This window comes from Panthera leo, chromosome B3 (assembly GCF_018350215.1).
Source record: "Panthera leo isolate Ple1 chromosome B3, P.leo_Ple1_pat1.1, whole genome shotgun sequence".
NCBI classification, from domain to species: domain Eukaryota; kingdom Metazoa; phylum Chordata; class Mammalia; order Carnivora; family Felidae; genus Panthera; species Panthera leo.
The window spans coordinates 104,914,184-104,941,323 of NC_056684.1; the positions used below are offsets into that span (position 1 = coordinate 104,914,184).

Below are 27,140 nucleotides of genomic sequence, written 5' to 3' on the forward strand. Positions count from 1 at the left end.
TTAGTAATAAAAAATTTTTTCTATCTCATACATGATTGAACACATTATTTTGCTTTTAAAATTAACAGTCACAATTGAAGAAACAATGGTTTATTTATCTAATGAAGTTACCAAGCTGCTGAATCTTAAGGCCTCAACAAATGTTGCATCTTATTATTTTGATTGAACAATAAGACCTTCTATTTTGATTATTCATGGTAAATAGCAATTTTGTTTCTCTAGTTGTTTCCCACTTGCCAGACAGTCATGACAGTTTAACATGGTGGCTACTGCTTTCAGGGGATTCCATCAGATGAATCCTCATTTCCATCACAACGGCTGCTGGCAATGTTTCATCTAAAGTCCAGCCATCAGGACTCCTCTATCGTGGTTGGCCAAGGAGTCCTGCTTTGGCTGCCAGGGCTTCATTCTGCTGAATATGATATTCCTGAAATCTCATGGATATTCTTTGTGTCATTTTTAAATATTTCTGTAAGCAATGTTCTGAACAGGTGGTCTAGAAATAAGAGAAGATCCAAGAGGCAACACAGAAATATTAATTTTTTTAAACAATGCATATATTTTTACATAAACAACCAGTGGGTGCTTTTCTTTTCTTTGAATATATGAGAACTAAATGGTATTGAGTAGTGAGTGATCATAGCTTTCAATTGTTAATAGTTTCATCCATTTACAAAAATTAATATATACTGAATGCCTACTAGTTTGTAAGCACTAAAAACAACGGTAATGTCCCTGCCTTTTGCATATCTTATTCTGATTGTTAAAACATAGGCCCAGTAGTTTGTTCCTTTTTAATGAGAAGCTCCATTCCCAATATTCTTAAATTTCAACACTTCTTTTTAACAAGATTATACTTAGCATTTTTCAAACTTTGTCATTTACTTAACAAGGACTTACTGATTGCTAGTTACATGTTCTTGGCATGAATGAATATCACTTTCAGCCAATATATAAATGTTTTGATGAGGGTATTAAAAGTTACGACTTCTGAGAGGATTACGTTTTCAGAGTCCACCTATGCAATATGAGCCACCAAATTTAAGCTCTGCTTTTTCCAAAATTAACCTGAATTCTCAGGGTCAAGTTTCTCTAGCCAGGCCATCTTGACTGAAAGCTAATTAGTAAGAATCTTTGCCATGGAACAATAATTTAGCAAGCCTCAGGCATCTTAGCTAAAAAAACCAAAATCTGCCATGGTACGGTAGGACTGTCATATTAAATTTGGGATCATTAAACTCAAGGCCATGGGTCTCGACTGCTTCAGTTCCTCTGAGCAATGGAACATAAAACCACATTCCTGTAATAACTAGGAACAAGCGAAATGGTGAGGGGGATCTCATTTCTATTGTTTATGACAAGCTTTCAGAGTTTTTAGTGGGCAGTGCTTTTCATACCTCTTCAGGTTTTACTTCTCTTGTTGTGAAGTCTTTAACGCAGTCCAAAAAGCAGGTTTCTGTAAGTTTATTGTAGGTTCCAAGAAATTCTTTAAACTACAAACAAATCAGAGCATTCTTTAATATTTGGTTTTTTAAAACAAAGATGTTTTGAAACTTTAATTACTGATGTTTTGTATTTGGGCAAAATACCCTGTTATACTTGAAATAAAAAATTCTTTCCTTCACTCAGGTGGGTATAGTATGACCTGTAGAGTATGATCTATAAAACATAGTCAAATTTTCTAGTTACATATTTTTTTTTGCATTATCTGTCAAATTATCTGAAAAAAAAAAAAAAAAAGTTTCATATGATTTAAAATCCATTTTTGGAAATGAAATTTGAAGTTATTTTGTGAGATCACTGACTGACATGGTTGCACCCAGAAGTGCCTTAAATTTTTCGCAAAATTCTTTTTCATTAATTGTAATGCCTTACCTGTTTTATCTGATCAGATTCTGGTATTTGTGCAGCCATATTCTTTTGATATGTTTATTAGTCACCTAATTTAAAAATTAAGGAAAAGTTAGTCTGTGAACAAATATTTTTTGGCTCACTGAAGAGTTAGGTATTAAAACAAATACAGGTTATTAAAAGAAATGAAACGAAGTTTACCTGAAATTATTCTTTATTTTATAAATTTCTAATGGGGTATGTAATTATATCTATCCTCCCAGGTCATTAATGGCAACAAGGAACGCTATAGTTTAGAATTAGATTTTTTTAATGCTGGCCGTGGGCCCCGTTTATCTAAATTTCGTTTTAAGACAGCTTGCTTTGCTACCTTGCAAAGTCACTTGCCACAGCCTCATTCCTAGTAGTTTTAAGGGAAACCAAGAGATCTCTGATGTCTTCTTCAAGTACATAACTATTCCACTGGTTCCTAATGTAACTCTGACCTAACATAACAACGATCCTTCTGTTATCTCTACATAAATACAAAGCTTCTATTAATTGTTCATAAGCACCATCCATTTATAAATCAACAACTGTAATGAAAGATACTCAGTTTTCTAAAAGACTTTAACGGAAGTACAGGAGTTGTACATTCTGTAATTCAAAAAGTGTAATCACGGAGACTTATTAGAAACTTTTGAACCTATGACACTTGTGATCTAACTTGGGGGCAACAGAGAAGTGAAGATAAGTCAAAAAAGCCTTTCTGAATTACTAGGATTTTCACATTGTTAAATGGAGAGCCCAGGCTCAGTTAATCCAGATATAACAACATATCCCATTACTTACTTGTTCTGTTCTGGCTAGTTCTACAATAGATGAACATCTCATATGAAAGATTTATATGAAATAAAGTTTTTTAAAAGTAGAAATTAAACAGCATGAGAAGGGAAGAGTAAGCAAATACTAACCATGTATACTGTAAACTAACAGAACTTCTAGGCATTGTATTTAGCTTTGAGTTTTCTGATACTGAATGCAAACATGATAAACCAAAAGTGTGTATCATTCTTATAGACTTGTCAATATCTAAAGTGGCTGTGAAAAGCAGGAAATTTTCATGAAGCTTATATGGGGATAAAACTAGGAAATTTCAGCACAGGACAAAGTGTACATTACTATCATGAAAAAATTTTTTCATTTTGATTAATTAATACAATCAGTAGTAATTCCATTGCAGCATTTCCAACCACGTATACACCTGCTCCTCTTTTGCATTTATTCTTTACTCCTCTTTTTTCCTTATCCTTAAGTTCATATTACTGACATTTTTTTCATATGCAAGGGAAAGTACTCATTCTTTTCTATCTGGTTTTTAAGATATTTATATTGTTTATTTTTGAGAAAGACAGAGTGTGAGTGGGGGAGGAGCAGAGAACAAGGGAGACACAGAATCTGAAACACGCTCCAGGCTCTGATCTATCAGCACAGAGGCCAACGTGGGGATCGAACTCAAGCGACAGGGGATCATGACCTGAGCTGAGGTCAGAAACGTAACCGACTGAGCCAGCCAGGTGCCCCTGCTCTTCTTTTTTTTAAATAATTTTTTTAACATTTATTTTTGAGAGACAGAGACTGACAGAGCACGAGTGGGGAGGGCAGAGAGAGAAGGAGACAGAGAATCCGAAGCAGGCTCCAAGCTCTGAGCTGTCAGCACACAGCCCAGTGCGGGGCTCAAACCCACGAACCATGAGATCATGACCTGAGCCGAAGTTGGACGCTTAACTGACTGAGCCAACCAGGCGCCTGTCTACTCCAGATGTTCTAGCCTATAGTTTTCTTTGAAGTAATGATTCATAAAAAGTATAATTGTCTATACTTAAGAGAATCTTTGGCTTAGCAGTAACATGATATAGACCATCTTTGCTATTAAACCTCCTCTATATCCCTTACAAATAATGCAGTAGAGGTTTTAGGTTAGCCCAACATGAGGCAACTAGCGTTCCATAAACACCGAAAACGTTAACAAGAATGCTCTTTATTCCTATTTTATTTCACTTTGTAAACAACATACAGTTGACCCTTCAGCAATGTGTGTTAGGGGCACCAACCCGACACACAGTCAAAAATCCGCATGTAACTTCTGACTCTCCCAAAACTTAACTACTGATTGGCTACTGTTGATTGGAAGCCTTACTGATAGCATAGCTACTTAAGACATGTTTTGTATGTCATATGTATTATGTGTACTGTATTATTACAATAAAGTAATCTAAAGAAAATGTTAAATCCTAAGGAAAAGACATTTATAGTACAATACCGTAAAAAATCTGCATAAAAGTGGACCTGTGTAGTTCATACCTGTGTTGTTTTTCAGGGTCAACTGTATATGTTTTTACCACATAAACTACCTCAAAAATACCAACAGTTACTGCAGGTCACAATTTTTTAGGTGTTACTGTGCTGTTATAAAAAACCACTAACCAAAGAGACAGAGGATTCTATAAGTATGTCATACAATGCAGTTTAGGACTAGTGCTTCTGGGAAGATGGAGTGAGAGATGTGCTTTTCCCAATTCCTCTCACTAAATACAACTAAAAGCCCTGGACATTAAATATAAGACAAACCTGAGACTAAAAGGTGGAGAGAAGAAAGTGTATTGGCCAGGACCCTTGGGAACTGAGAAACAAAATAGTGGTGAATTCTCTTTTTTGCAAAGAGTTAGAGCTGAAGAAGCCAGCAGTCAGCAGATGCCAATGGGCACAAAGCCCTCCATGCCCCCAAAGCTGGTCCTCTCTAGCCAAAGGGCCAGGAAAGGGGAAGCCTATAAGACAGAAAACTTAAAAAAAAATTTTTTTTTGAACATTTATTTATTTTTGAGAGACAGAAAGCATGGTGGGGGAGAGGCAGACAGCGAGGGAGACACAGAATCTGAAGCAGGCTCCAGGCTCTGAGCTGTCAGCACAGAGCCTGATGCAGGGCTCGAACCCACGAACTGTGAGATCATCATGACCCAAGCTGAAGTTGGATTCTTAAGGTGCCCCAAGACAGAAAACTTTTAAACGATAATAGCTATACTCCAGGCAAACAAAAAAATTGTGGCCTGCATCCCCAACCCGCCCCCCCCCCCCCCCCCCCCCTCCAATCAACTTAAGCCAAAGCTGGGAGCCTAGACTTCCACCCTCCCTAGGCTGTAATAAGGCATTCCAACCCCTAAACTTCAGAGAAGGGAGATTAGGAAGCAAGGACTTCTTTCCTTCCTGGGCATTAATGAGGGCCCTTCACCCCCAACAGGTGTCAGTGGAAACCACATGAGGAGTGGGGACATCTACCTCAATTGGCAGTAATGAGGTATCCTTCTCCCTCCTCTCCAGGTGGTAACAAAGGAGGCCTCTTTGAGATTCAAGACTAGCTTTACTGTCATATGGTAATTAGTACACATTCTCTCCTCTGGTGTCAGTGGAGACAGTGGGAGCAGTAATGAGACATGCTAGTCCCTCTAAGCCAGAGTGATACCAATGGAGGCCTACTAGAGAGCCCTAACTCCTACAGTTGCCCTGGCAGTAATGAGGAGCACACCAGCCCCCACACACCTTAAGTGACAGAGTGAGAAACCTGGACTTCTACTCTACACCTAGCAGTACCTGCCCCCACTTCCGCTAATGGAGTAGTGTCAAAAGGAGCCAGCTAGAAGAGAAAGTTTAAACAAGATCTGGAGCCTCATAATACAATATGTAAAATGTCCAGGTTACAATAAAAATTCACTCATCATACCAAGAACTAAGAAAATCTCAAACTGAATGAAAAAAGACAGTTAATATATATCCAACCCTGAGATGACAGATTTAGAATTATCTGACAAAGATTTTAAAACTATTATAAAAAACACATCAATGAGCAATTATGAATATGCTTGAAACAAACAAGACATTAGAAGAACCCAATGAAAATTTCAAGAGGTGAAAAATAAAATAACCAAAATAAACTGAACAGATAGATTCAAGAAGTGAATGAATGCAAAGAGCATAATCGCAAAGAAGTCTACATCAGGATGTCACAGCCAAACTTCTAAAAACTAAAGATAAAAATTTTTGAAAGCAGCAAGTGAAAAAGTGACATTTCACCTGCAGGGGAAAACAATTAGGATGACATCAGTCAATCTAGAAACCTGTATCTAGCAAAAATATACCTCAGGACTGAAGGGGAAATCAAGACATTCTCAAATGAAAGAAACTAAAATTTGTTGCCAGCTGACCTACCCTAAAAGAAGGATTAAAATTCTAAACAGAAAGGAAATGATAAGAGGAGACCTGGAACATCAAAAAGAAGGGAAAAAACAGTAATAACAAATGTGAGTAAGTACAATACACTTTCCTTCTCTTCTTGAGTTTCCTAAATTGTGTTTTTTACATTCGAAGCAAAAATTATAAGACTGTCAAATGTGGTTCTAAATGTATATTATAAATGGTGAAGGTAAAAGGAGGTAAAGTTTCTGCACTTTACTGAAACTTGTGTTGACACATTAGACTGTGATAAGCTATGTATATATCATGTAGTACCTAGAGCAATCACTAAAAAAGATACATAGGGAGACACACTCAAAAATACTATAGATAAATCAAAATGAAATTCCAAAATATACTCAAGTTATCCACAGAAAGGCAAGAAAAACAGAAAACAAAAAATAAAACAGCAACTTTAAGCCCTAATAAACAATTACATTAAATATAAGCAATAATCAATTAAAAGAGATTGGTAGAATGGATTAAAAAACATGACTAACTATATGTTATCAGAAACTTACTTCAAATATAATGATTGAAAATAAAAAGGATGAAAAAAGATCTGTCAAGCAAACGATCAAAAGAAAATAGTGCATATGTTAATATCAGACAAAGTAGGTGTCAGAGCAACGGAAATTACAAGACAGAAAGGGATGTTCAGGATTAATCTACCAAGAAAACACAGCAGTTTGCACCAAACAAGAGAGTTGCACAATGTACAGAGTGAAAACTAATAGAACTGAAAGGAAACAGATCTAGTTGGGGACTTCAATATCCCTCTCTCAACAATTAATAGAACTGGACAGAAATTTTACAAGGATATAGAAAAACAACACCATCAACCAGCAGGAATCAGTCAACATTTATAGAACATTTTACCCAACACCAAAGGATACATATTTTTATCAAGAGCCATGAAACACAGACCAGGACCACATTCCTGAAACCACAGAAAACATTCTGGACCACAAAAGCAGCCTCAACAAATTTTAAAAGAATTGAAATCACACAGAATGTGTTCTCTGACCACAAAAGAATCAAACTAGAAATTAGTAACAAAAAGAAAATCTCCAAACATTTGAAAAAAATACTTTTTTTAAAAGTTTATTTATTTTTGAGCAGGGCGGGGCAGGGAGAGAATCCCAAGCAGGCTCCATGCTGTCAGCACAGAGCCGAATGCGGGGCTCTATCTCACGAATTGTGAGATCACGACCTGAGCTGAAATCAAGAGTCGGACGCTCAACTGACTGAGCCACCAGGTGCACCTGGAAAATAAACTGCTTCTAAACAATATATGGGTCAAAAGGGAAGTCTCAGAGAAATTTTTAAAAAATTACTGAACTGAATGAAACTGAAAACAAAACATATCAAAATTTGTGGCACACAGCTAAATCAGCCACAAGGAAAACTGGCACCTAAAGGCATTCACTAGAGAATAGTAAAGGTCTCATATCAATAATCTAAACTTTCACTTCAAGCACCTAGAAAAAGAAAAGCAAAATAATGAAGAGCAGAAATTAATGCAAACAAGTGCAACAGATAATAATCAAAGAAACAACGAGCTGGTTCTCTGAACAAATATTATAACAAACCTCTAGCAAGGCTAATAAAAAATCACATTATCACTATAAGGAATGAAACTGGATATATTACCATAGGCCATGTAGACATCAAAAGGGTAACAGCACTACAAACAACTCCATATACAGAAATCTAACAACCTTGGGAATGCAAGCTGGTGCAGCCACTCTGGAAAACGGCATGGAGGTCCCTCAAAAACTAAAAATAGAACTACCCTACGACCCACCAATTGCACTACTAGGCATTTATCCAAGGGATACAGGTATGCTGTTTTGAAGGGACACATGCACCCCCATGCTTATAGCAGCACTATCAACAACAGCCGAAGTATGGAAAAAGCCCAAATGTCCATCGATGGATGAACGGATAAAGAAGATGTGGTATACATATACAATGGAGTATTACTCGGCAATCAGAAAGAATGAAATCATGCCATTTGCAACTACGTGGATGGAACGAGGGTATTATGCTAAGTGAAATTAGTCAAAGAAAGACAAAAATCATATGACTTCACTCATATGAGGACTTTAAGAGATAAAACAGATGAACATAAGGGAAGGGAAACAAAAATAATATAAAAACAGGGAGGGGGACAAAACAGAAGAGACTCATAAACAGGGAGAACAAACTGAGGGTTACTGGAGGAGTTGGAGGGGGGGATGGCTAAACGGGTAAGGGGCACTAAGGGGGAATCTACTCCTGAAATCTTTGTTGCACTATATGCTAACTAATTTGGATGTAAATTAAAAAAAATTAAAAAAAAAAAAAAGAAATCTAACAACTTATTTATGAACTTGTATTATCCTGATATCAGAACCAAAGACCGTACATAAAATTACAGTAAAATATCCTCATCAAATAGACATAAAAGTATGTGACAAAATAATAACAAATGTAATTCAGCAATATATGAAAGAATTATTCACCTTGAATAAGTGGGTTTACTCTAGACATACAAGGCTGCTTCAGGATTTAGAGAAAAATCATTAGATCATATCAATTGATGCAGAAATACCATTTGACAAATTCAACACCCATTCATGATTAAAAAAAACTTTGAAAAATAAGAAAAGAGAACTTCTTCAACTTCATAATGAGTTTCTACAAAAAACTATAAGTAACAGTGAAAGGCTAAATATTCTCCCCTAAGATTGTGAGCAAGACATGAGATCTGCTCTTACTACTCTTAATATACTGCTGGAAGTTCTACCCAGTGCAGTAAAGCAAGAAAAGAAAATAAAACATACCGATGGTAAAGGAAGAAAATAAATTGTTTCTCTTTGCAGATGAGATAATTGTGCACATAGAAAATCCCAAGGGATCTACAAAGAAACTCTTAAAACTATCTCTATATACTTGCAATGAATATGCCGACAATTAAAAGTATAATACCATTAACAGTCACTCAAGAAAAATTTAGCAGTGGGGTGCCTGGGTGCCTCAGTCTGTTAAGCGTCCAACTATGGCTCAAGTCATGATCTCACTGTTTATGAGTTCCAAGCCCTGCAACCAGCTCACTGCTGTCAGTGCAGCACCTGCTTTGGATCCTCTGCTTCCTCTCCATCTGCCCCTCCCCCGCTCATGCTCATGTGCTCTTCTCTCTCTAAAATAAATAAATAAACATTAAAAAAAAAAAAAAAAAACCCTTAAAAAATTTAGGGGTAAATCTAACAAAGCATGTATAGCACTTGTATGCTGGAAAATATAAAATGCTGATGAAAAAGAATCAAAGACCTAAATAAATGGAGGAACATATTGTATTCATGGATTGGAAGATTCAACATAGTAAGGATGTCCATTTACCCAGAATTAATATACAGGCTTAATGTAATTCCTATCAGGTCCCAGTGAAATTTCCTGTAAATACAGACAAATTTATTTTAAAATTTATATTGCCAAAGGGATTAAAATAGTAAAACAAATTAAAAAAACGAGTAAAATGGGAGGAGGTCTACTTGATTCTAAGACTTATTATAGAGTTACGGTAATCAGTATAGTGTGCTATGAGTGTAGAGGTAGACATAGTTCAGTGAAACAGAACAGAGAACCCAGAATTAGGGTTACATAAATATGCCCAACTAATTTTTAGTAAAGGTGCAAAAGCAATTAAGTGAAGGATAGCCTTTTCAGCAAATGGTGCTAGAGCGATTATATATCCATAGGAAAAAATTTAGCCTCGAAATCTCTCACTTATGTGTGAGTTATATAAAAATTAACTCAAGATGGATCAGGAACTTAATAAAACATAAATTATTAAAATTTATAGTGACAACACCAAATTCTGGTGAGTACGTGGAAAAACTGGATCACTCAGTTAGTGGTAACGTAAAACTGTAATGTCACTGCAGTGGACAGTTTGGCAGTATTTTCGAAAATTAAACATGCAACTACCAAATGACCCAGTGATTGTATTCTTTGGCATTTATCACAGAGAAATGAAAACTTACATTCACACAAAAACCTTTACATGAATAGCTATGGAAACTTTATTTGTAACAGTCAAAAACTGGAAACCATCCAGATGTTCTTCAGTAAGTGAATGGTTAAATTGGTACACCAATGCCATGGAATAACTCAGCAATAAAAAGGAATGAGTTTTTTCTTCAGACTTAAATTCTAGTAAATATAGGCTATAATACTGTTTTCAGTAGAATTTAGTGATTCATCACTTACATGTAACACCCAGTGCTCATCACAACAGCTGTACTCCTTAATGCCCAACCCCCACTTGGCCCATCCTCCCACCCAACACCCCTCCAGCAACCTTAAGTTTGTTCTCTATAGTTAGGAGTCTATTAAGATTTCCCTATTTTTTTTCCCCCTTCCCCTATGTTTACCTGGTTTCTTAAATCCACATAAGTGAAATCATACGGTATTTGTCTTTCTCTGACTTACTTCAGTTAGCAAAATTCACTCTAGGTCCATCCATGTCGTTCCAATTGGCAAGATTTCAAAAAAGGAATGAGTTATTGATGCACACAAATTGGAGGAATCTCCAAAGAATGATGCTGAGTGAAAAAAACCAATCCCAAAATGTTATATGCTGTATGATAACCCTGGTCTCCGCATGACTGGTACTGGTAATTGGTCATCTTGTAATTCAAGTGAGGATCAATGTTATATATAGAACATTCATGAAATGACAAACTTACAGAAATAGAGAATATATTAGCGGTTGCCAGGGGTTAAGGCGGGGACAGGGGTAGGAGGGAATTAAGTATTGCTATAAAAAGATGAAGTAAGAGACTTCTGTAATGGAAATGTTCTGTATCTTGACTGTATCATCAATATCCGGGGTGTGATATTGTATGTGATATTTTGTAACACGTTACTATTGTGGAAAAGTGGGTAAAGGGCACAAGGGAACTCTGCATTTTCCCCTATAATTGCATGTGAACCTACAATAATCTCAAAATAAAAAGTTTAATATAAAAAAAAAAAGGTTGCTCAGCTGTCTAATCCTTGCCAAAGAGCAAGATGCAGTGTGCAGTGTAGTGTTAGCAAATGTCCAGAACTAAATTTCTTTTGGCTTCTCACTCAGAAAACAGCTTGAAATGATCCAAGAACTGGTAAAATAACTTTTGTGAAAATAGGTGTTAAATGAAACCACTGTTTTACGAGAACTTTAAAAAATACAAGAGCAATAAAATATGCATTATGGAGCTTGGTTTACCAACAGGCCTCTAGCTGAAATGACAAAAGGACATCAATAAGACTGAGCCTTCTGAATTGTTGTACAGTAAACTCACTGTACAAGACATTGATGTTTCTACACACAGAAAACAAAAACAGATGATTTCCTTACTTATAAAAACCTTAGAAATTTGCATGTTTGCAGATTGTGATGTCAAAATCCAGTTCTTTTTCCTACTCCTATCCTTTTATTTCTTCAGGTTAAAATTCATATATAATCACTTTTTAACTAGAGTTAAGAGAGGCAGGTCTGAAATATTCAAATGTTAAGTTTCAGAGACTGGTAACACTGTGCTGATTCTACCCCACTTGCCCCTTAGTATATATACAACTCATGGTGGCAAATGATGGTTGTTATTGGGAAGTCTTTACCAATGTGTAGATGAGGAATGCTCCAAATGTTCTTGGTGTGAATTTTATTTAAAAATTATTTTCTTGGTATTATTTGTAATATACAGTCATTAACAGTATATATCTCCTCTTTAAATAAGTTTATCATATTATGAGTAATCTATTTCTTGAGAATTTGGAAAAGAAATAGTTCCACTACTCAATTCCCAGATCTACAACTGAACTCAAGAGCTAACAGTTGGTTTTCTCAAGTCTGCCTAAATCTCCAAAGCTCGTCTCTGTCTGTCGTCACGGATATACTTAATTACAGGCATTTGCTCCTAGAAAATATTGGAGATGACGGAGTGAATGATTTTCACATTTACTTGCTAGTCTGGTGTCTTCCATGTCTTGGAGCATTCTGTTTTCCAGTTATTTAATCCTAAATCATGCTGATTAACAAAGTCCAACAGCCACACACACCACCTGATGATGAAAACAGGTAGAAATACTGGGGTTGCCCTTTGATTTAGTCCTAATTTTCAGCTATTACAGCAAATGTTAGTTATTGTAGAGGCAACTATTCAATCAGAGGTTACCTTATGGTTATATCTCTGAAACCTAGAGAGAGAAGGAATGGATGAGTTCTAGAATCTCTGGCTTAGGTCTTGGGAATGATCACAATACTGTTGTTTTTGTGTCAAAATATATAATAAAACCAGGGAACTTAAGAATAAAGAGATTTTATCAGTCATCAGTTCAAACCTTTTCTGATGCATGAGTTTCCTTTTTGTTCTGGAAAATTAGTTGTCCAACCTTTGCTTGAATGTCTCCAATGAAGCCTGATTTCTTACCTGAAAAATGAGGGGATTATAGTATGACTGCTGAGGCCCCTTCAAGCTCTGTTTGATGAATTGTAAGCTTCTGACGGCTAAATTATTTTCAATAAGTGAAATTAGTTTCCTCAATCTATTCTGAGGTTATAATTCCTTGGCAGATGTATTATGAGATGTATTAAAAATACTTAAGATCCTTATCTTCCCAGGTAGTATGTTTAGGTAAACACAAGACAAACAATTCCCAGAAAATTTTGAATATTAAAAAAACAAACAAAAAAACCCCCCAACTAACCAGGATTTAACAGGGGAGATGCAATTTCTTTTTTGGAACCCTATGCAGATTTGTACCAGTTCTGGAGCCAAATTTCTACTTCTGTTCAAACTTAGTTTGCAGTAAGTTATTCTACTGATGTCCTTGTCCTCGGCCATTGCCACAATACCTGACCCTGGTCTCTGCATGACTGGTACTGGTAATTGGTAATCTTGTAATTCAAGTGAGGATCAAGAATGGATGATAAAACTACTGGGTGATAGTTGGAGAACAGGATATATCCATGGTCTCAAAGTATCTCCACAAGTTACTTTTCATCAAAGAAAAATGGTCCCTTTATATGGCAAAGATCTGGCAGTCACCACCATAACCAGTAAAGACACATATCAGCTGTGTGGTATTCTTGCCAAAAATGTTTGATCTGATTCTGATCATGAGGGAGTAATTAGGAAAATCCACAATGTGGGACAATTTGTAAGACACCTAGACTAGTCATTTCAAAAAGTTAAAGCCGTAAAGAAAGTAATAGAAGGCTGCTGTAGATTAAGTGACTAAAGAGTCATGACAACTAAGCGATGTGTGAACTTCGGACCTTGAATCAAAAAAAATATTTGAGTTAAAAATAAAGACATTTTTGGGATAATTGGAGAAATCTGAATATGTTACCTTATTAGGTGTGATAATCTTATTGTGGCTATGTAACAGATTGTTCTTTTTTTCTTATTTTTGAGACAGAAACAGAGAGACAGACAGACTGTAAGTGGGGGAGGGGCAGAGAGAGGGGGAGACAGGGGATCCAAAGCCAGCCAGCCGTGTGCTGACAGCAGAGCCCAGAGAGCCCAAGGGGGTACTTGAACCCACAAACTGTGAGATCAGGACCTGAGGGGAAGTTGGAAGTCAGAGGCTTAACCCACTGAGCCACCCAGGCACCCCTGTAATAGACTGTTCTTAAGGAGATACATGGTGAAGAAATTAGGGTTAAAGGTCATCATGTCTGAAACTTACTTACAAACAAACCAGCAAAAAAGGTGTATCTACTTACATAGGTATGTATGGAGCTAGGAGAGTGGGAAACCAGAAGCAAGTAAAGATGTTAACAAAACAAAAGAAATGAAAGAAAACAATCTTGTGAGCCATGTTTTTTGTTTCAGGGCTGTCGGTGTCTTTGATAGGTCAGATGTCTAAATTGAATTGAACTAACTTGTCTGATGAGTATAAAATAGGACTCTGCCACATCTGAGCAGGTTTAGGAAGTTATGTTCGATTAACTGGCAACCCTAACTCAACTTACTATTAAGCAGAGCAGAAATTACTTTTGAAAGATTATTGCTTTTGGGTTTAAAGCATGGCTTCCAGGCCTGAAACATAAGCCCATGAGTTAGACTAGATGGGGGCAAGACTACTTGGGTTTCAGGTCTGATACAAAAGGGTTTGTAAGATCCAAATCAAATCATTTATCCAAGACATTTTAATAAGTTTCTATGCCTATGGTCACACCTTGTAGACTGCAGGGGAAAGGTCACTTTTTAATATTTAAGCTTCACCTAGAAAATAAGGGAATTAAGTCATCTTCAAAGTCTCTGACACTGTCAATCTTTTAATTCACCTACATTAAAACAAATTGTGGACAAACAGGTACCTTAGAGCCCATTTATGAAGAGAGAAATGTAACTGAAATAAATAATTACAGAAACTTCTTAAGAATAATTAAAAGGTTCTCCAAAGCTGAGCCCTTAAGGTCCCCTTTAATCCTAGGGATTTTTCTATGAAAGTAGACAGCGGAGATGTAAAAATAAAGAAACTCTGCTATTTAGCTTTTACAGATTACACTTCTTGCTTTGATTAATCGCTTTAAAAACCTTTAGTAATGCGTAAAAGGAAACGTCTAAATAGTGCGTTCTCAAAAATTAGCAAATCAGATAAGGGATGTTTGTCCATGGTATTCTGTCTGTAGAGAAGATTTTTCAGTTAAAAAGAGGGTCTCTTGCCTGTCAGCTCAAGGTCACTGCGTGGATGCTTTACAATCTAACTCACTGTTCCAAAACAAGACACTGACTCCCCAAACCCGGGCTGGAGGAGGCTCAGGGCCTCAAATTCCGACCCTCACCCCGGTAGCACGAGAAGGTCCCCGGGAAGGTCCCAAACCTGCTCTGGGGACGCAGTCTCCGCAACCCTCCCCCCTCCTCCCCACAGTCCCAAGTACACGCGGAGGCCTCCTCCAGAGACCCTTTCCACCCTTCCGGAGCGTAGTCTCCCGCCCCCCGCCTGGGAACCCGGGATTCTAAGGGCAGAGAAAAGAGACCATACTTAAGCACAGGCTCTCGCATCCGACACCAGTGCGAGGGTGGGGGGCTGCGCTGCCAGTCCAGTCTAGGGGCGGAGGGTCTGGGTCAGGGCGGGCGCCGCAGCCGCTGGATGGAAGAGAACACGTGGGAGAGGCGATGTCAAATAGCCCTTAGACTTTTCGACGCGGATTCGTTATAACGCAGGAACTCTAGAGGGAAAGCCGCTATCCCCAGTGAATTCTAAAATCCTTTGGTGATTAAGTTTTGTAGTTGTATGCTTTGTCAGTGCTCTCTTTTCCTGACTTCCAGGCCAACAATAACCCGAATCAGTCGAAAGTTTTTGTAAAACTTATTTACTTAATCCCGCGTCCCTAACGGTCTCCAGGAGCTACACTGTAAACAGTCCCTAAGCAACAGGAGTGGTATTTCCAACTAGGTCGGGATCTGTGCGGGCCTTCGATGGGAATTTCGAGTTTTATTCAACATTTAAATCTCGTGGGGGCAGAGTAGTGTCTTAAAAGAAACAAGAAACAAAACAAAAACGACCAAATTCACACGTTCTTAAGCCTTTTACACTGGGAGTTTGTTTCCACCCGGAGAGGGATGGACGAACACCCGAGAGCTTTCGGCTTTTTCGTTGGTTGTTTTGGATGACTATCTTGGCGCGCATGCGTGTTGAGTCTCAGGGGGCCGGCTTAAAGGGAAGTGGACGTTGACTCGCGGGCAGCTGAAGCTGTTGTCGGATTATACCTGTGACTGCGCGGTCGCCGAACGTTCGGCTGACTGGGAGGGGTGAATTTAGGTGTCCGATGGTTGCATCTGGAGGAGTGTGTAAAACTCTGGCGGAAGACAACTATTAAGCTTCTTATATGGGTGATTTTAAAGCATTTCAGTTTTGCTTGAGTCCCACCAACGAATCTTAACACTATCTGTTTGGTTTTGCACTGCCAGTTCTAGGTTTGGGGAGTGTCGTTATGGTTATTGTTGCTCACGCGGCCTCTTATCATCCCTACTCTCAGATTCCCTGGTGTATGCATTAGTGGACTGAGTGGGATTAATGGGTAAATATGGTGTTCTAGTAGTCTCTAATCCTGGATTAAATACCAAATTGAAATTTCTAGCTTTTTGTATAGTCTATTTAGACATTGATTTATTTACAGGTTGATGACTGGATGTTTTAAAATCACTTGAAATTCACATTTTGTTTATCATACTGCTCCTTCGTTCCTTCTCCCCAAAGTCCCCAAAGCGGTGAAAATTTTGTTTTGAAGTTTTACGGACCTAGAAGAAATTCTATTCAGAACTGTGGGACTAGTTTTGTTGCAAAATATGAAAGGCTCTGAGTTTAGTCTGGAGAAGAAAAAAAGGGTTAAAATACCAGCGAGGAGACTTCGTGAGGTAGTTTCTCCAAATCAGGGAGATTATTCGGTTTTGCTCAAAGATGAGTTGCGCTGTGTTCCTCCAGTGTTGTCTGCAAATAAACGTCTTCCTGTTAGAACCGAGGCTAGCTTGAAGGGAACGTTATGTGGTATGTGACTCCGAATAGTTCTCACTTTTGTAAATCTTTAGTCTTTATTTTCATTTCGTTTTTTGCGTTTCAGAATTTAGAGGATTTTATATGTTTAAATTCTCAAACATAAGATACATCTAGTTTGTATAGATGTTTGAAAGCTGACCCCTTTCCATGGGGAAATGGCTAGCATAGTCAGTCTAATCTATATATCATATCGAATAGGTGGAATGAATGAAACATTTCCCATTGTGTTTTTTCTTTGTGTGGTTTTTGCACATTGTTCTTGTTCACATCTGTGGTGGACACACTTAACTAGTATGATGTGCTTACTGTTCATCAATAGGGGTTTTTACCAAATGCTCTACCTTCTGTTTGGATAGTGTTATTCAATTTGGCATGTAGAAAAGCGTTAACTTCTGCCTCTTGATGGCTTCCGTATTTCAATTCACTTAACCTGTCTGGAGTTCAGTGAAAATGAAGAAGACATATGCTTTGCCCATTTCACTGGTAATTGTAAAGATCAAATTAATAAATATATGTGCAAAAACAAAAAAAAAATGCTTATATAATGCTGCTTTTTTGGGAGGGAGGGTATGACATAATAGTCTTGCTTTTATATCATGTACATATTTTATTCCTGGCTAATGATTCTACCCATGCTTTGTCTAAATCCAACAGTGTAACGATATATTTTAAAACATATTTATCCCACTTGATTGTCAGTACTGACCCTTATTTTCCTAAATATCAACTGTAAAACTTTCACCAGAATATATGTTAATTACATCTTAAGTTTGTTTGCATGAAAAGTGCCTTCCAGTATAGATTTTGCATTAATATGGAGTTGACAGTTCTTGAATCATACTTATACAGTTTTTAAAGGAAAAGGTTCTGATTTTAAAATCACTCAAATTGATTCCTTTGTTTTGTTAGGTTCATCAGACTTGACTTCTGCTAGAAATTATCTGCAGCCTCCACTAGAAAATTCTACTGTGTCGGAAAGCGTAAGCAAAAGAATTTGTAATTCCATTCATGTTAAACTTTTCAGTATTGTTAAGTAATGTATTCTTAAATTATGTTTGATGAGCAACAGGCCTTGTTTTTGCTTAAATTTCACTTACAAAGAAATGTTTTACATACTACAGTTGCAACTTGAATAGCATTGAGACATTAAACAATCTTCCATAGAATAAAAAATACTAGTTATTAAGATGTTGAACACTGAGAGAAATACTGTAACTGAAAAGAAGCTCTGCTCTGAGCTAAGGAAAACATATTCTAAACTAGAGACTTAACTTACTGTTAGGTAAAGGCAAAGAAACAGTAGGAACATCATTTTTAAAAAGTGAGGTGTGATTATATATCATTCAAGCTATTGTGAGGTTTTATGTGTGGTTTTTTTGAGCGGTCTTTAAAAAATAATAACATGGGGGCACCTGGGTGGCTCAGTCGGTTAAGCGTCCGACTTCGGCTCAGGTCATGATCTCGCGCTCCGTGAGTTCGAGCCCCGCATCGGGCTCTGTGCTGACTGCTCAGATCCTGGAGCCTGTTTCGGATTCTGTGTCTCCCTCTCTCTCTGACCCTCCCCCGTTCATGCTCTGTTTCTCTCTGTCTCAAAAATAAATAAACGTTAAAAAAAAAAATTAAAAAAAAAATAATAACATGAAATTCTCATCTTTACCTTTATAATCCTGAAAATATTTGATGATAAATATATTTTGTTCATGCAATCTAATTAGATTTTTTTTTTTTTTTTAAATTTTTTTTCAACGTTTTTTATTTATTTTTGGGACAGAGAGAGACAGAGCATGAACGGGGGAGGGGCACAGAGAGAGGGAGACACAGAATCGGAAACAGGCTCCAGGCTCCGAGCCATCAGCCCAGAGCCTGACGCGGGGCTTGAACTCACGGTCCGCGAGATCGTGACCTGGCTGAAGTCGGACGCTTAACCGACTGTGCCACCCAGGCGCCCCTACAATCTAATTAGATTTTGATCACCAATCATAATGTTGACTATAAATTGTCCATTAAACAAGTCTTTAAAGAAGAGAGTTTCACAATATAATATTTTGAAAATTGAAATTCATTCCTGGTAAGAATGAAATTAAAGCTGTTTACTTATCAACTTTGTAAAACACTCACAATAAAAACGTATAATTATGTGCTGCACCTGGTCCCTGAGTCAATGCCTAGCCTTTGGGTTGGTATTCTTTGGTTCTTTTTTGAGCAGACATTTTTTAATGATTAATGGTCTTTGAATTCCATCATCTAAATAATTTCCCAGATGCATGGATATGCTATTATTATATAATTGAAAATAAATCGATGATCTTTGGAAGATGATTAGGATTCCATTAGATTTAATATGGACTCAAAGCTTGTTTTGTGTAGATTGCTTAAGGTAAAATACGCCTGCAAAGTAAATCCAGTTCATTATCATTTTTTCTTGAATACAACCTGTAGTTTGTTTTTGTATCACATTTTTGTTTCATAAATGAGTGCTAAGATTACAGTGTGGATTGACTTGATCAAGCTATTTTAATGAGGAAACTAAAGGAGTTTGTGCCTGATATGCTCATATTTATAAGCTTATTCATTATCTTTTATTCATATGTATTTCTCTACACTACCAGAAAGTAGATATCCCTATTCCTGTTTGGGCCAGTCCTTGCACATGAGTAGAAAGAAAACAAAAACTTTAAAATTCATTGTAGAAAATACAAAGAGAAAAAGGAAAGAAGAAATTCTGTAGCTGAAGTCAACAACTGTTGCCTTCATGTTTTATGAAATAGGACCATACTGTTTTATTATTAGGTAGTATTAAGGATATTTTTCCATGCCATTGATTTTTTTTTCCCTAGAAACTTTAATGGGTTCATAGAATTTCAGTGTATGTGTACCATAATTTATTTGTTCATGTTCCTGTCATTTGACATTAAGTTTTTTCCCCCAATTTTTGATAATATAAACAACCATGTGATTTACATTCTGGTGTATATTTCAGGTCATTTCATTAGGATTAATTTCTGGATGTAAAATTATTAAATCAAAGGATATGCACACTTCTTGAAATGTTTCTAAATTGCCTCTAGAAAGACTGTATCAATATACATTATTCAGCAAGATCATGAGCAGAATTAGTGGTATTATTTTTCCCCAGCTTTACCAATACAGGGCATTAAAAGTAGACCAAAAAAAAGTTGCCATTTTGATAGGTTAAGAAGGCATTCTTTTATTATTACTGAAGGAGAAGTTTTTTTCATGTATATTGCCTTCTTCTTTTGTGAATTACATATTTATATGCCATGCTTCTTACTCATTTGTAGGAGGCCTTTATATTAATTCCCCAGATACTGTATTCTATTGTATTGTTAACCTCGTTGACTATTTTTTTTAATGTTTTATTTATTTTAGAGAGAGAGAGCATGAGCAGGGGAGGGGCAGAGAGAGAGGTGGGGACAGAGGATTCAAAGCGGGCTCTACGCTGACAGCAGTGAGCCTGATGTCGGGCTCCAACTCATGAACCATGAGATGTGAGATCATGATAGTAGCTGAAGTGGAATGCTCAACTGACTGAGCCACCCAGGTGCCCCTCATTAACTATTTTTTAGGAAGTTAATACCTGTTGTCAGGGATCACTTTCTTTTAATGATTTTCTCTTTACCCTTTTCTGCTTAGCAGGAAAAAAAAAAGAGATGTGTCTAAGGAAGGTGAAGAGCAATGTTGAATGAACCTAGTACTCAAAAAGTTATGGTGTCTTAGCACTGAATAGAATCTTAAAGATGAAGACTAGGGTTACACATGTGAACAGAAAGCTAGTTGCCAGTAGAGAAGCCTTCTGAGACCATATTTGAGCTCAGTGATAAAGAATGCTGTGATTAGTTTGTGATGTTGTTTTATGTGTTGGCCATCCTTATGTACTCCTTTTGACTCACAGTGAATCAGATTTTCACATTAAACTGTAGCAACTGAATTGTTAAATGACTCTCTCTGCTAGAAGTGGCAAATGGATATTTGAGTATGAATTTCAGGGCCACAGTTGCTTGCTTGTTCATTTACTTGCTCATTCAGCTGATCCTCGAGTACCTTCAAGGTACCTAAGCATTGCAGTGGTTCTGGGAATTAAGTCTATAAAAGCACACAATCCTGCCCTCCTAGAACATAGTAGTCACATAGCTAGTAAATGCTACTTGATGAGTAATAAATCATAAAGATATCTTAGCCTTTCATTTCTTCCTTTCACATCCCAAAGGATTTTCCTAAAGACGTTGCAGTGCAGGGGTTGCCTGTGGATAAACTGGAAGAGAGCAACAGACAAAAAGGTAAAAGGATAGATTTGCTTTTCCTTTTTTTTTCCCCTTGTAAAATACACATAACAGAATCTAGCTCTTTCTCTCTCTTTTGTTTAAGTGTACAGTTCTGTGGCATTAGATACATTCACATTATGCAGTTATCACCACCATCCATTTCCAGAACTTTTTCATCTTCCCCGGTTGAAACTCTGTACTCATTAAACACTAACTCTCCATTTCCCCCTGCTCTAGTTTTTTTTTTTTTTTTAATGTTTATTTATTTTTGAGAGAGACAGAGACAGAATGCGAGTGGGTTAGGGGCAGAGAGGGGGAGACACAGTATCTGAAGCACGCTCCAGGCTCCGAGCTGTCAGCACAGAGCCTGACACGGGGCTTGAACTCATGAGCTGCAAGATCATGACCTGAGCCCAAGTCGGTCGCTCAACTGACTGAGCCACCCAGGCGCCCCCCCCTCCTCTAGTTTTATGATTGACTTATTTCAGGTAGCAGGTCTTCATGGCTCATCTGTGTTGTATGTGTCAAGAGTTTCTTTATAAGGATAAGATTTTAGGTTTTTAGCTTTTAAGATGTTCATTGATTTTTTTAAAAGATACTTATTAAATAAACTTACATTTTTTTCTTCTTATTATTTTTTAAATTTTTTTAAATGTTTATTTATTTTTGAGACAGAGACAAAGCATGAACGAGGGAGGGTCAGAAAGAGGGAGACACAGAATCTGAAACAGGCTCCAGGCTCTGAGCTGTCAGCACAGAGCCTGACGCGGGGCTCGAACTCACGGACCGCGAGATCATGACCTGAGCTGAAGTCAGCCGCTTAACCGACTGAGCCACCCAGGCGCCCCCATTTTTTTCTTATTATTTTGATTATTTCATTTTAATTAGTTTTTCCTTCCAAATTAGGCTAGTAGTGGAATCTTTAAAATCCAGAAAAAGGTTTGCAGTGGTAATGGTAATGTTTTTATTACTAACCTATTGCATAAATTCGGGATTAAGTACTTAAAAGAATTTATAAATTCTGAATTTAAGTTTTGAATAGTCTGGTAAGATAATAGATTAAAAAATTAAAAATATGCTTTGAAGAAATTAATGTAGTGACATTTTTTATGTAGTTTTATTTTTATCCACAGTTTTCTCTTTTGAATTTGAGCAAATGGCTCCAATTTGGCCTCATGTGTTTTTATTATATTTTTTCCCCTAGGGTCTAGGGTTATGACTATTTGAAAAAAATATTTTTTAATGTTTATTTATTTTTGAGAGAGACACAGAGTGTGAGCAGGGGAGGAGCAGAGAGAGAGGGAGACACTGAATCCAAAGCAGTCTCCAGGCTCCGAGCTGTCAGCACAGAGCCCAGTGAACCCATGAACCACGAGATCATGACCTGAGCTGAAGTCAGATGCTTAACTGACTTAGCCACCCAGGTGCCCCAGGTTATGACTATTATTAATCAGTCATTTAGTAGTCATTTAGTAGATCACGGCTACTACTCACATTTTTTAAAATTAAGAAATCTTATTGCTGAATTCCTAAGCATTCTTAAAAAGCTTTTTTTTTGGTAGCTTTATTAAAATTTAACAAATTTTTAGGAATCTGAAGTATATTTTGTGTCTCAATTTTGCAGCAAATGACATCTTTATTTCTCGGTACACCATGGGACAGAAGGATGCTCTGAGAGCAGTTTTAAAACAAAAGTAAGTTTCATTTACAAAAATTAAGTGGGCCATTTCTTATGTTTTTATATGGTTCTCAAAGATTAGTTTCATTTTTTTTTTTTTTTTTTTTTTTTATTTATTTTTGGGACAGAGAGAGACAGAGCATAAACGGGGGAGGGGCAGAGAGAGAGGGAGACACAGAATCAGAAACAGGCTCCAGGCTCCGAGCCATCAGCCCAGAGCCCGACGCGGGGCTCGAACTCACGGACCGCGAGATCGTGACCTGGCTGAAGTCGGACGCTTAACCGACTGCGCCACCCAGGCGCCCCTAGTTTCATTTTTCAATGTGTGAAATACGTATAAAGCATTTTTTATGGTGCTGGACACATAAAATACTCAACAGCTATAACAATTTTTAGTATAGAAGAAGTACTGTTCTAAGCATTAACTCAATACTCACAAAATCCAATGAAGTATATTCCATCACATCTCAATTTTACAGAATCCCCATGTTATAGATGAGGAAACATGATGGCACATCATAGATGTGCACACAGAGATGCATATAGATGAGGCACACAGAGATTGATTTTTCCGCAGGTCATTTAGGAAGTATTCACTGGGCTAGGATTCAGACCCAGGCAGTCTGCCTCTAGAATTTGCTCTCTTAATCACTTCACAATACTACTTGTAGCAATGGTCAACTAGTTCCGAATACGTAATACTTACTATTTACTATCCAAGGACGTTTAGACTTTTCCTTGTCAAGATTTAAGAAAGGGACAAGGTTAGCATCTGGATGGAGTGAAGGGAGACCACGGCTACTACTCCATCTAAATGTTCCCTCCCAAGTTTATCTTAAATACCAATGAAATACAAAACCAACCCTGACAACAGCACCGTGATAAGCATATGTCTTCACTACTCTGGAGGCAATTTTTATTATTATTATCATTAGTGGAGATGGGATGAGATACATATCCTTAGGCTAAATGTATCCTACTCCTGAAATGGTACAGTCTGGAAGGCCCCTTAGAAAATAAGAAAAATGTTTACTTCATTTTGAATTCTCATTTTATTAAAAAAGGAAATTTTATATTCAGTAAATGGAAAATCAGTATGGTGTTTTCAATAATAGAATTTAAATAAACAAACTATTTATAACTATTAAATAAAAACTGTTTAAAAGTTTATTATTTTTTCACCTACAGTTGTCCATGGCATACATATTATGCACTGGGAAGCATTGGACTAACAAAAGTAAATACTATCTCTAAAACACAAGGGGGTGATCTGAGCCAGCCAGAGTTTAATAGCTGGTTGTTTGTCCTCATCATGTTTTTCCTTTTTACCTTTGCTCACCAAACGATTCCCAATATGTAGATAGTGGTTAGGAAAGGAAACTGGATGGTAAATTATATCCTGGAGTTTATAAATATATAAGAAAAAGTGAAAGTAAGGGCGTGAATTGTGGCACGGTCTTTCAAAGTCTATAGTTGAACCAAAAATCACAGATTACATCTGACTCATTTGGACAGACAGTGATTACCACTCCTTCCAGCTGACCCTCCAGAAGAAGAGGTTGCTTGGAACCATAGTAGGGACCTTATCAACTTGTTTTCAAGTTAGAACTCTTCGAACTGAAATCTCTCAGAACTCTCAGATCAGGGAGGGAGAAGTTGTTCATTAACAAATAGACAGTGAACAGTAATTGAACACTACACTTCTTAGTAGGTCTCTTCCCATTCAGAATGAATGAACAGAATTCGAAAGCAAAAACAAACTAGGAAAGGCGTTGAGAAGCTGACTGCAATGTATAGAATAATAACTGAATCAGAAATACAAAAATGACCCCTGTTGGGTTAAAAGACAATCTAACTATGTCTCAAGAGATAGATTTTGCTGTAGTCAATGTCACTTGAATTTATTGTGGTTTTTAAAAATGTTTATCTGTTTTTGAGAGACAGCACATGGGAGAGGGGCAGAGAGAGAGGGGGACAGAGGACCCAAAGCAGGATCTGTGCTGACAACAGAGAGTTTATATGTGGGGCTTGAACTCACCAACCGTGAGATCATGACCTGAGCCGAAGTTGGATGCTTAACCAATTGAGCCACCCAGGCGCCCCTTGAATTTATTGTTTTTAGAGAATAGTAGATGGAATTTGGCAAAGTGATCCTAAAATTTACCTGGAAGGACATACAGTTGAGGATATATATACATAATAATTACATACATATGGAATACACATAGTTGAGAATAGCTAATATGGGGGGAAAGAACTTGAATGATGGAAAATTTGTCCCATTTGATATGATATGCTCTAAAGCTGTACTAGTAAAAAGTAATAGACTGGAGCCAGGAATGAAAAGTATGGCCAGAGCATCTAGAACAGAGTAGAATGCCCTTACTGTGTAGCTGGAGAGGAAGCAAGGGGCTAGGTTATAAACTTTAAAGAAGAGAAGTGACAAATCATCTTAAAATGTTAAATTATGATATATAATTCTTAAAAGGCTCATTCAGATAGCAGTTATCAAAAGATGGATCAGGGGGTGCCTGGGTGGCTCAGTCAGTTAAGCATCTGACTCTTGGGTTCAGCTTAGGTCATGATCTCGTGGTTCGTGGGTTCAAGCCTGCATTGGGCTCTGCATTGCACTGACAGCACAGAGCCTGCTTAGGATTCTCTCTCTCTCTCTCTCTCTCTCTGCCCTCCTCCTCCTAAAAAAAAAAAAAAAATAGATGGATTAGAAGAGGACTGAACTATTCAGTCCAGGAAACCAACTGGCTACAAATTTTGTAGGGATCTCTTTGAGAGAGATTCAGTTGGTCCTCAATACATTGGAGGATGGTAGGGTGAAGGCATGCTGGTTTGGAGAAGAGTAGACGGATTTGGAAGATGACTTAGAGATGGAATTGACAATTAGATGTGAGAGTGAAGAAGGAGCTAAGGATGAATCCCAGATTTTTGGTTTGTATAAATGCATGGTCAGTAGTAGTGTTCACTGAGAAAGGACTCTGGGGCGCCTGAATGGCTCAATGGGTTAAGCATCTGACTCTTGATTTGGGCTCAGGTCATGATCTCAGAGTCATGATATTGAGCCCCATGTTGGGTCTGCACTTGGTGCAGAGCCTGCTTTGGATTATCTCTCTCAAAATAAATAAACTTTCAAAAAATTCTGAAAAAGAAAAAAATTGAAGAAAAAATTTCTTTTTTCCCAGTTTTTTACACTTCATAGCTATTTACATTTGTTACGTTGAGGACTTAATTTGATAATTAGAAAAAACAAAACTTAAAAGCCTATAAAGAAGTTGATGTCTAGTTTTACCTTGTTATTTCTCTTGTTGGTTAATTTACTTTCACTTTATTTATTTTAATGTTTATTTACTTTTGAGACAGAGACAGAGTGTGAGCAGGGGGAGGGTCAGAGAGAGACACACACACAGAATCCAAAGCAGGCTCCGGGCTCTGAGCTGTCAGCACATAGCCCGACGTGGGGCTTTAACTCATGAACTGTGAGATCATGACCTGAGTGGAAGTCAGCCGCTTAACCGACTGAACCACCCAGGCGCCCCTCTTATTGATTAATTTAATGTAATCATGTAGAATGAACGATCTTAAAGGGTAAACACATTCAGACTTAAGACAAGAATACTAAAAGACAGGAATATCTGAATTATACTTTTTTCAACGTCACTTAATCCGATTTATATTGAGAGCCTGCTATGTGCTTAGTTCTTTCTTACTTGCTGTTTGGCATTTAAGAAATCCCCCTTCTCTGCCCCCACCTCCGCCCCAGGTTGCTTAGAGCTTAGTTGGGGAGAGAATATGTATGTATGTGGAGGAATGAGTGATTAGAACTGTGATAGGAAGCAGTATTGCATTTAATAGATTATGAAACTGTTCTGCATAGACATTTAAACCATGGGATGGCTGCTTATCAAGCCTCAATTGTGTAGTGTGGGCAGTAAAAGCAAAAGGAGCTAGGAAGGGACAGATCAATTGGAAGTGTTTAAGGACAAGGTTTTGAAAAGGGGAAGGCTTGTGTTGGATCTTAAAGTTGAATGGAGGAAGGTTGAGAGATCAGTGAGAAGCATGGAGTCAGCTGAGGCAAGGGTGTGGTGTAGCCAGTGAGGAGCAGTGTGACTCCTGAGAGTTGTCTGTGAAGTGATAGGAGGCGAGGGCATGGCCAGAGGATAGTATGTGTGGAAGGTCAAACAGAAGAAATTAGCCTACCCATTTGTCTCTAAGGAATAATTTTATATTGTTGAATGGTGGAGAAATGTATTTGGGAACTTTTTAAATGAATAAAATCTGCAAGAATGAAATAGTTGGCCAGAGGTGATGAAGTTGGGTTGTTTTTGTTTTTGTTTTTTTTACCAGAGAAGGAGAAGCACGAAGGGAGAAGTACTATTCTGAGAGAGTGAGATGTTGTGGGAAGATCTCTAGGATCTTACCAACCCTACCTTACTGTTCTGTGACCTTGATCAAGTAAATCCTGTTACCTCTGTGAACCTCCGTTTCATCTATAAAATTAGGAAGTTAGGATCGGT

General features: G+C 37.4%; 2 protein-coding genes across 18 annotated transcripts in view; one reads left to right on the plus strand and one right to left on the minus strand.

Annotated features, from left to right (window-relative positions):
- Positions 1-74: 74 nt before the first annotated feature.
- On the minus strand, positions 75-27,113 carry TIMM9 (translocase of inner mitochondrial membrane 9). Of its 9 annotated transcripts, none has more exons than XM_042943371.1 (6): positions 16,495-16,587; positions 15,139-15,242; positions 12,487-12,575; positions 1,876-1,940; positions 1,398-1,493; positions 75-496 (listed from the first exon to the last, which is right to left on the minus strand). In XM_042943371.1, the coding sequence occupies exons 4-6, from the start codon at positions 1,912-1,914 to the stop codon at positions 362-364; spliced, it is 270 nt and encodes an 89-aa protein (XP_042799305.1). In that variant the 5' UTR covers positions 1,915-1,940; positions 12,487-12,575; positions 15,139-15,242; positions 16,495-16,587; the 3' UTR covers positions 75-361. The 9 variants fall into 9 exon arrangements, with proteins under 9 accessions (XP_042799305.1, XP_042799310.1, XP_042799312.1 ...); XM_042943376.1 differs by lacking the exon at positions 16,495-16,587 and adding an exon at positions 10,594-10,706 and having other exon boundaries at positions 15,139-15,324; XM_042943378.1 differs by lacking the exon at positions 16,495-16,587 and adding an exon at positions 12,108-12,207 and having other exon boundaries at positions 15,139-15,324.
- The window catches only part of KIAA0586 (KIAA0586 ortholog), a 113,370-nt gene continuing 101,763 nt past the window's right edge, over positions 15,534-27,140 (plus strand). For 5 of the 9 annotated variants that reach the window (XM_042943350.1, XM_042943352.1, XM_042943351.1 and 2 more), the window contains exons 1-4: positions 16,193-16,644; positions 17,563-17,633; positions 20,882-20,951; positions 22,561-22,630. In XM_042943350.1, coding sequence (XP_042799284.1) covers positions 16,446-16,644; positions 17,563-17,633; positions 20,882-20,951; positions 22,561-22,630 — 410 coding nt within the window. In that variant the 5' untranslated portion in view covers positions 16,193-16,445. Of the gene's footprint in view, positions 15,553-15,796; positions 15,990-16,191; positions 16,645-17,043; positions 17,137-17,562; positions 17,634-20,881; positions 20,952-22,560; positions 22,631-27,140 lie in introns of those variants that run through there. The other 4 variants (XM_042943360.1, XM_042943357.1, XM_042943353.1 and 1 more) reach the window with 4 other exon arrangements.